Genomic DNA, 10,139 nt, shown 5'->3' on the forward strand with positions numbered 1-10,139 from the left:
CTGTGATATGATAAAATATGATTTCAAAATCTCGAACGACTATTATATTTCAGTCATCATTGTTAACGGTCAATTTAGACAACTACCAACAAAAAAATTAATAATTGCCTTACCAAATCAGACATCTTCATGTACGAAACCGGAGGCTACAAAACCTGATGAAACAGAAAAATTACAAAATATTTCTCAGATTATAGAATATTATTCTATTAAGATTTTCGAATATTAAAAATTATAAAATAGTCACCCAACTATATTAATATGTTCTAAATTTGTCCCTTTCGATCACAAAATTAACAATCGTCTGAGTTAAGTATTAACATGTCGATTGAAATATTTTAAAATTTGATCCTCCAATCATTTAAAATATATTTTATGAATTAATATTTTATTTATATTATAACTTTTAATAGTAAAATACTCAATAAAATAACTTTTATAATCAAGAATATATTTTACCCATAAAGTAATGGTATCGTTTATGTAATATATACGGTTGATTGTTAACATCTTATCCACTAATGATGAGGTTGAGACTATGGAGGCAGCAAGTGGAGGAGTTATCCGGGATCACACCGGGGCTTGGGTTGCTGGTTTTAGCAGAAGCTTGAGTTATCCCGAATCCCACCAGAGGCTCTCCGATCTCCTCTCCCAGTTCCTAGCCGAGACTCTCGTTCAAGAAAACGTCTTCGACGACACCCCAACCTCCGCCCTCGCCGCCGCCAACTCCGCCCTCCGCCTCCGCTTCTACAACCTCGACTCCCATTCCGTCATCTCCCTCAAATCCAAGCCCAAACTCTCCCAAGGCGTTAGCCGAGTCGAAGAACATGAAAAACCCATCGACCCATCACTCGCCCGCTCCTTTTTAACCGACCCGAACGGCCTGCTGGAGTTGAGAAACGATTCCCGGATCATGGAAAGGGTGAGGTGAATTTGGGGTTAATGAGCTGATCTGCTTGGGAGGGTTTAAGAGCGTCCGAGGGGTTTACGATTGGTAAGGGCTGAAATTGGAGCTCGATGAATCCGTTTACGATTTTGGTGTTAGTTATGAGATTGAATGCGAGAGTAGAGAGGCCGAACGTGATAAGAAATTGATCGAAGAGTTCTTGAAGGAAAATGGGATTGATTTTAAGTACTCTGATATCAACAAATTTGCTGTGTTCTTGTCCGGAAAGTTGCCTACTTGAGTGTGGTGACAAGAAAATGCTGCATTTTTTGGATGATATGTTTTTAATGATAAATTTTGAGAATTTCTGATGTTTTTCGATCACGTTTTATATTCACGAACAATTTCGCTTATAGTCTTGTTTATGAAAATGATTGATCTTTCATATATCGACTTGTCGAATCAAGGTAACTTCGGTCCATTTGCCTTGCATACAAAATATGTTAAAATCTACATCTTGGGATGTTTGTTCTTAGAGTTCACATATCTTTGATTGTCAAGCTGCAAATTTTAGAAGGAAAAATAAAAGATTGGTTAAATAAAATCCGATCGGACGCTGCAGCGTTTCGGTCGGTCGAGCAAACGTAAGGGGGGGGGGTTATCCTGCTGTTGTAACAAGCATACCTAAATTAGGTATCATCTCTGGGCTTGTTCTGATCCTGGTGCTCCAACCGAAGGTGTTGCTGCCATACTGCTAGCTGAGCCGTTTTCAACCGGTGGAGGCACACCCCATTTGTTTTCGGATTCGAGAGGCTCAAATACATGAACCCCGCCATCCGATAGTCCCAATGCGAATTCATTTGCCTCGGACGGATGTGCGGCGATTACAAGCGGGTGAATGCCGGAGCTGCAACATAGAGGGAAATATCATGTTTGAATTCAAATGGTTAGAACTATAATGTGCAAATACAAGAAACGATCTTAGCCATATGAAATCGATACCCAAGTCGAGAAGATCCGGGGAAATACCTGACACTAGCCGGAAGATATGCAGTAGGATTTATACGACATCGCAACCTGAGGTTTGCAGCATTAAACACACAAACGGATGCATCCGAAAAGCTGGCATATACTAGCTGGCTATCGCAAGAGAACGTCGCGTGCGTTATCGGAGCAGAAGAATCGCGTGGGGCCCACTAAACAATATAAAGTTAACATTAGGAGTAGAACAAATGTTGTTTTGTAACGAATCAGACAAGAAGAAAACATTACCTGCTTCACGCAGTCTAGCATCGTTGTTTCGAATATGGCAAGCTGAGTCTCGTGCACGACAAGAAAATGTATCTGGTCTTGATGGAATTGTACACGAGTGTCCGACAGTGCTGTTGGTGTTCTCCCTGCTGGAACCTGCAAGAATCTACTCTTCTGCTTTTCCCATCCGTCGGTGTTCCACACGCAAAGCTAGAGAAAGAACGGTACTACGATCAATGAACCGAAAGCAATTTGTTTTCATCGATGAGAATGCTTTTATCTTCCGAGATTGAATGGTTGATTAGCTAAGAAATCCAGAAGCAGCAACAAATTCTTTGCTCTTTTATTGTCGGAATATTTATAAAAGCTAAAATACTTTCCAAACTATTTGCACCATTGGACAATGGCCGAGTCACTATGAAGTAGATTACATCTCGGATGAAGCTTATTCACCGTACCATGTACGTAGAAAGAAAAGTAGAAAAAGGAATACCTGAGAATCGGCTCCGGATGAGACGAGCACATTCAGTACATGCGAAAAGGCGAGGCCAGTTATCCGTTTGGAGTGGCCTTTAAGTTTACTCTTCACCTGGAAGATTAAACTTGTATATAAGAGTGCTACGTCTTCAAAATACGAGTTACATGTATGATTCTCCGCGAAATGTATCATACCTCATCCACACGGACATTATATATCTGAATTGTCGAATCGTCCATGCCTATAGCGATAATATTATTGTCCTGAGGGTGGAATGCAAGCGAAGTTGCCGCTGGTGGCGGTGGCATGAAAGTTGCCATTGTCTGCAAGGCATCCACAAAAATCATCAATGCTTAAAGCTTATATATAAAAATCATCGACAAACGGAGGGTAGAACAGACGGACATAAAAATCGAAGAAGAATAGTTATTCCATAAACGATGAGTTACCTTAAACGTCATCATATTAAACAAGGAAATCTTTCCTCCGGATGCCGACATTACATAAGAATCATTCTTCGACAAAGCAAAGCACGGTACAGCCTCTTCCGGATTTGTATCAGCAACGTCATTGGTCATAAGAATCCCACTTGATGGTTGCCACAACTGAGGGGATACGCTCGCAGTTGCCTACACAATGATGCAACAAATATAATATTGCGTAACATGTCGTTTACAGGTATTCTTTTATTATCGAAGAAGTTCCCAAATGATGAGAAGATTGTACCTTGCCATTCGAGTTGCGATCACTTCGCTGCCACTTCCACAGCAAGTGAATAGCATTCGATGCCAATGCCAAAATAGCATTACCTGAATTTGTAAAGATCAACCTCGATATCTGCAATAATCACAGTGAAATGTGATAAGTTAGCCTAACGGCAAATAGAAAATCCATGAATCATAAAGGTATGAGAACTTTTTTATACCTTGTTCACCCTCAAGTTTTCGGGGAGCCTCAAGGATCGACACTGAGATGGTTTGTTGATTTCAGTGAGCTTCCAAATCTTTGATTTATCACTGGATTCTTCTGTTATTCTGGGTTTTACATCCGCCATATTCCGAGCATCCCCGTTCTGAAAAGGACATAACACACGAGCCATAAAATTCATGCATATGAGCTACACTACTAAACCAATAGACGACGATTACATAACCATAACAACAAAATAAACACTATCAAACAGACCATTGCGGCAATAGCAGTCACAGAGGCACTTCTCTCTGCAAGCCCAGCACTACTAGCAGCTGCAGCAGAGATTGGATTTATCGTAGGCTGAAGAAAACAACAATTATGAGCAAAGATTATATTAACATGCAAAACCAGTAAAGCAACGTGCTAAAGGAATTAAATGAGATAATAATACTACCTTCGGGGCTTCGGCTGTTCTCGAGGCATCATAAGAAAGATTCTCCAAAGTGCGCAACAATCGCATGCCATCTATATTTGCCAAAATCTTAAGCCCGTTATCATTGGTGGAAACAGCCAAGAGAGAGCCATCCTTGTTAAAGCGGATGCGTGGGCTTGCCTAACGATTAGGAAAGAAAAATGTAAGCAGCTACTAGCTTAGAAATGGTACGAAACTTTATTGAACATAATTGACTTACCGGAAGTCCTCCTTCAGCATCAAAACTGGTCAAAGGTTGAACGTTGTCCATATCCCAGAATTTGATCGAGAAATCGTCACCAGCGGCCAAGTATCTGTTCTTGGTTGTGTCAAACTGCACAACACCTAAAGAACGTTTGCGGAACCCTTGATAGGTTCGCTTCACAGCCCCTTCACTTTCATTCCATTCTACGATAGAAGACTCCCCCTCTTTACTGGTGCCACAAGAAAAGAGCCTACAACACCAACCATCAATTTGAGAAAAGTCAGTCGAAAATTGAAGCAAAACCCTATCCTGATAATTCTCGACAACTAACAGAACATGAATACGAGATATAGTGCAAGCAAACTAACCTTGTACCATCAGCACTGTAGGCCATGGTTGTGCACCAACGACCAGGAGCTTCATAGTCAACCCGTGAACCCATATTATCATACAACCATGCCTTTATCTTTCCATCAACAGCAGTTGAAAAGATAAACTGAGGAAAAAAAAGTCGAAAGTAAGCACATCAGGAACACACAGATAGGATATGGAGATATGGCCTCCAAGCATCCTCCAAAAACACGGAAAAACACAAACATATGACCATACTCGTGTCAGATACATATCCGTATTTGACACCCACACCCGAGTCCAAATAACATATGGCCATAGAACAGTGAGGAGTGCACGACACCTGCAGCAATAAAGAATTATCCTCACCTGAATGTTCTCTTTATAGTGCGGGCAGACAGAATAAACAGGAGCCTCGTGGCCTTCGAAGGTGTACTGCTTTGTACCATTAGTAGCATCCCACACCTAAATCAAGTCATGAAATTAGCGAGGACGAGCAATTTTTTCTTGTAAACTAATAACCAACCAACTAAAATGATAAAACGAACCTTAATTGTCTTGTCATCACCGCAAGTTATTACACAGAGTTGCTTATTTGGATGAGAGAATGCAATATCATTTACACCACCAATATGAGCATCAATCTAGATCGGAATTTTCAATATGATTTCAGTCAGGCAAAAATCAGGAAGAGGATTAGAGGGAAAAAACACACACACAACCCAATGGAACTAGCTTCAATATATACCTCGAGATGTTGTCGAACCTCCTCGCCACCATGATAAGAATATATTTGCACAATGTGCCTCGAGTAAGCAACGCCTGTTTTCGGAAAAGTATGACATGTCAATCACCGTTGCCACTTCATTACTACAAATATATGCATAGGTTTATTCTCACCAAATAAAGAACCGTCAGGGCTCCAAATTACACGGTTTACAGAGACAGCAGGATCTTTGACTAGAGCAGACTGGATGTACATAAATTCCGTTTAGCTTGTCAGAATAAACATGGTGCTAATGAGTATGCTAAACAGTCGACGCCACAAACCTGAAGAGTCATTGAACAGGCACTAACATCCCAAACTTTGAAGTTTTTGGAAACCAGCCGCTCCCGAGAGCCAACTTCCCACAATGCTACGTCTCCAACATTGGTACCAACTGATTCATCGAATTCGGAATATGTGAAGATAGAATCACCAGCTGGACAAAAACAGAAAACCACAAGCAACTATGATAAAACAAGGCATAAGTATACCATACCTAGAAGTAGAGTCTGTTGAACAGGATGGAAATCCATGCTCATAGGAGATGAACCCTGGTTGAGAACTCTTGCGACAGCCCTCGGCAGATCATCGGGTGCACTGAAAGCCGGACTGTGACCATGGCCCTGAAATGGTACCGGCAACACATTGACAGGAAGATTTACCTGCATAAAACGGGCAAAGATCAGTAAAATAACCTTAGGCAGAAAGAAACACGATCACACACGGATTACATATCAAATAAGTCAATTAAAATAAAACTGCAGTACTTCATCAGATATCCCCATCGGCCTTGTCCTTTTGGCAACATGATCAGAGTCCCCAGATGGGTAGTCTACAGATGGGTTTGTTGGAGGAGTCCTTGGATGCTTCAATGCGGCTATAAGTCAATAATGAAACATGCCATTAAAACGAAAAAGAACTAGACGGAACGATATCGTCATTATGCCAAAAACAAAACCTAGAGAGGAAGTGATCACAGAAGAAAAAAATTGATAAATAAAGAGGAAGAAACAACTACCTGGTATTGAAGAAGGGCCAAGACCGATTGCTCCACCAGAAACAGCTGGATGAGTTACAGCTGAAGGATTTGACATCCAACCTGCAAGGGGTGCCGGAACTTGTGCAGGCGTAGGTTGAAAAGGCTGAAGACATAAACCGAGGACATTAAGAACAGGATAATGAAAGAGAATTTAGAATAGTTCTATCGAGCTGGACACACCCCATGGGCCCCTAGGGGAGGAAAACCTCCAGCTTTAGGTAAGGATCCAAGAAGTGGATTGCTTCCAGGTGATGGTGCTCGGGCACCATTTGGCTGTCCACATGAGTGATCCACAAAGAGAGTTTTTATATCTGGGTTTGACCTCGGGTTTTTACAAAGCTGATGCTGCCAATTCAAGCTGCAATCACAAGAGAAATCAGTTTTCTCTCAAAGGCCACAACTAATACAACTCTGGTTCATTTGAAACAACAACGCTAGGAAGAACTCAAGATGAATGCCATGCCGTATGCTTTGACTTCATCGAAAAAGTCGAGGCAATAAAATATATACCCTAAATGTCATTCCATATTGGTACGAGTTCATTGCATAAATAAAATGTTCATCGGAAACTAGAACCCGCCCCCTCCCAACCCCAATGTCTACAAAGCAGCTAATGCATTGGTGATGCTAATCTAATGATGTAAGAAGATTACCTCTGGTTAATGAGGGTGCGTAACCTCGAGTTTTTAAGGTTAGGGAACTGCAATTTGTCTCGGAATAAAGGATTCGCCTCAATAAGCTTCTTGAGTTCAACTAACATGATTGCTCTAGCGGATTTCGTATCTCCATACTTCGACAACTGTTCGTTCTCTCTGTCACGAAAGTCATGCATTCTTCAGTACTCATGCTGTCATTTATTTATTTATCAAGACACAAACCTGGAAACTCGAGCGGCATACCTGAAATTCTCCAATGTCAAGAGCTGAGTGATTTCCTTAAAAAGTTCCTCATTGAACGTAGCAAAAACTTTCAAATCCTTCACTAGTATCTCCACGGCCTTCGACCGGTCATGCCTAAATCGAATTCGAACATTTGAAATCAAAGCCCCAAACTTGCAACGATTAATAGAACAAAATCGGAATCAAAGAATGCAAAAGCTTACTTATCCAATGCCTCAAGATACTTCTGCTTCCTGATCTCGAAAAAGATTTTCATCGAATATCGATTATCATCGACCTTGGTGAAACCAGACAGATACTTCTCAACCTCATCCCAATTCCCATTATGAACTTCATCCTCAAAATATTTCATGTTAAAGAAAAACCCAGATTCCTGCTCGAGCCTGTTTAAAATTCAAGCAAATAATGGTCCATTAATAAGTCGAAAACTCGGCACATTCCGAAATCATCAGCTAACAACAACTACTAATCAAGCTCAAACGGCACTTCACTGAATCAAAAATCTTACTTGTGAACAGTTTCTTTGAACTTTTCTTCATCCAGAAACTGTAAGATCAAGAACACTAGCTCTCTACTCAGAGACGACATCGTATCCGGCCGACTTCGCTTGGACGAAATTCAAAATCTCTGGAAACAAACACTAGATCTGCAAGAAAAACGCCAAAATGAATCAGAAAATGAAGATAAATTCAGCTCAAAACACAATAAAACCCCCAAATAAAACCTAGAAAGATCGTTCAACCATTTCCAACCGAAAATTAGGGTTTTTATCATTAAAAAAACCAACAGCTATATACCATGTATAAATCCAAGATGCAATTTTGCAACAAATGGAAAACAAAGCAGAAAGAAAGAAAAAAAAAGACATGGAAAAAGCAAAAAGAAGAAAGAGAAAAGGTACATATTTTTTAAAATAACAGATTCTTTTAAACACAAAAATCATGAACAAAAGTAAACAGATTTGTATGAAACTTACCATCTGAGATCGATTTTCAGACATGTATAAAACAAACAGATTTCCAAGATTAAAACTTTCAAAAAAAAAAACTCACGATTTTTTTTTAAAAAATTAAGGAAAAAAAACCCAGAGTAGCTAGAGATTCCCTTTCTCTCTCTCTAGAAAACAATTTGTATTCCTTTTTATATAAACCCACCCCTTTTTGTTTTGAACTAAATAAAACCCAACCTTAAAACCTTGCAGAAATGGCGATTTTTATAGGAAAGGAGAGACAGATAAAGAAGATGATAAGTTGTCTTATCTATCAAATTCAGCTTATCAAAACGGATAAGTTATTGTGATAAACAAAATAACTTATTTATAAGTACAGTTAAATGATAGCCCCTATTTAGCCGGCTAAACCTTGTCGAGTCTATCGGTGCGGAATCTCCAGCTGACAGCTATTCTACTTTCGAGAAATAATCCCCTGTAACAGATCATATTCAGTTTTTCATTTCAAGCCGTCGACCTAAATTTTGATTTTTCTTGTGATTTTAGTTTACGGTGCGTGATGGATGTTAGGGTGAGCGTGAGGAGTAGGGGAAAATCGCCTGTAAAGCGATCTTTACTATTCTCAGATCTACCGAAGAAAAACGAGTCTTTTTTATTTGAAGGTTTGACCCTGGATTTCGCTAAATATTACGGGACCTGCCATTGGCATAATATCACGTAAAAGTCGATGATTCTTCAATTTATCGCGATATGTCGGGAAACGAGAAGTTATGAAAGCGAAAGAACCAACAATATATATATTGAAAACCCAACATGATTGATACATACATGTATCTCTATATTTAATAATTTTGTGGTGTTAACGTTCACACGCTTTAAATAAATGTTAAGGATAAAGATAAATAAATTATTACTAAAATAGTTTAATAAAGATTTAAAATATATAAATTTGTATTTAGAAAAATATAGATAGAATTAGGAATCCGCATGGGTCGGGTGGGATCAAATTTTCAGTTCACCCGATTTGATCCGAAAATTATACATCTTTCATCCAACTTGAAGACTCGAAAAATTTACACTTTCTATCTGATCCAAACTCGACAATAATTAATACCACGACACGATTACATGATTTATTTTTATTTATTTTCTATTATTCAGTCAGTGTTAAAACTTTGTTTTACATCGATTGTTTTTATGGACAATAATATGTATATATAGTAGGAATTTTTTTTTCTACGAATGAATTTAATCAATCATAACTAGGGAAGGGAACGGGACGGGGCGGGGCGGGTTTTTGGCCGCCTCGACCTTGTCTCAATTTTTAGATTAAAACATTGATTCTGATTTGATTCGACTAAAATGTATTAATATTTTAAAATAATATATTTATAATTATTTATTATATTTAAATTACTAAAATAGTATATCATATAATATTTTTTATATTTAATAATTAAATAATATATTTTAAAAATATAAAAATAAAAATTCTTAAAATATATTATGTAAATATAAAGAAAATTCATAATTTAAACCAGGTCGAGTTCGGTCATTTTTTTCACCTTAAATCCAATTCCGACCCGTTCAAAATTTATCTATCATAGAACCCATCCCACTCTACCCCAAAATTTTAAAAAAATGACTTTATAAGGTCGAATCGAATCGAGACCCGTCGAGTTCGTACTTTTTGACCCTCCCTGATCGTAACGTGTCATTAAGAGTTTAATTAAGATATTGCTTTTTATGTTGTTTTTTTACAACTAGATTTGGGCTTTCTTTATTTGTACACCGAATTCAATTAAGAAGCGTGTGCTTATAGTGATGATTTAAGGGGTAAAAAAGTCAATTCCGTGATTGATTATATTCTAATATGCTAAGACCATAATTAGAATAATTAATTAATGAAAATGATTTTCTTGAAGAGAAAA

At 38.4% G+C, this 10,139-nt stretch overlaps 1 protein-coding gene and 1 pseudogene across 1 annotated transcript; one reads left to right on the plus strand and one right to left on the minus strand.

Annotated features, from left to right (window-relative positions):
- Positions 1–534: 534 nt before the first annotated feature.
- Positions 535–1,269, plus strand: LOC120204118 (annotated as a pseudogene).
- Positions 1,270–1,343: 74 nt separating this feature from the next.
- Positions 1,344–8,327, minus strand: LOC120204117 (topless-related protein 1). Its single transcript, XM_039204205.1, has 26 exons — positions 8,236–8,327; positions 7,768–7,905; positions 7,463–7,642; positions 7,260–7,373; positions 7,014–7,172; positions 6,541–6,718; positions 6,340–6,463; positions 6,089–6,198; positions 5,818–5,983; positions 5,606–5,715; positions 5,456–5,525; positions 5,304–5,377; positions 5,104–5,199; positions 4,925–5,020; positions 4,573–4,700; positions 4,220–4,454; positions 3,982–4,140; positions 3,801–3,887; positions 3,541–3,687; positions 3,342–3,452; positions 3,065–3,244; positions 2,810–2,938; positions 2,631–2,726; positions 2,159–2,347; positions 1,916–2,082; positions 1,344–1,793 (listed from the first exon to the last, which is right to left on the minus strand). Exons 2-26 carry the CDS (start codon positions 7,845–7,847, stop codon positions 1,583–1,585), a joined length of 3,396 nt encoding a protein of 1,131 aa, XP_039060136.1. The 5' UTR covers positions 7,848–7,905; positions 8,236–8,327; the 3' UTR covers positions 1,344–1,582.
- Positions 8,328–10,139: the final 1,812 nt, after the last annotated feature.

Source organism: Hibiscus syriacus, unplaced genomic scaffold, assembly GCF_006381635.1.
Source record: "Hibiscus syriacus cultivar Baekdansim isolate YM2019G1 unplaced genomic scaffold, ASM638163v2 tig00010533_pilon, whole genome shotgun sequence".
NCBI classification, from domain to species: Eukaryota; Viridiplantae; Streptophyta; class Magnoliopsida; order Malvales; family Malvaceae; genus Hibiscus; species Hibiscus syriacus.

Excerpts from the sequence above, each read along its gene's own strand:
- LOC120204117 (XM_039204205.1), bottom strand. The coding sequence starts at position 7,847 with ATGTCGTCTCTGAGTAGAGAGCTAGTGTTCTTGATCTTACAGTTTCTG. Across the intron at positions 7,374-7,462 it reads TATCTTGAGGCATTGGATAA|GCATGACCGGTCGAAGGCCG; the intron begins GTAAGCTTTTGC and ends AATTCGATTTAG. Across the intron at positions 4,141-4,219 it reads ATGCTGAAGGAGGACTTCCG|GCAAGCCCACGCATCCGCTT; the intron begins GTAAGTCAATTA and ends CCTAATCGTTAG.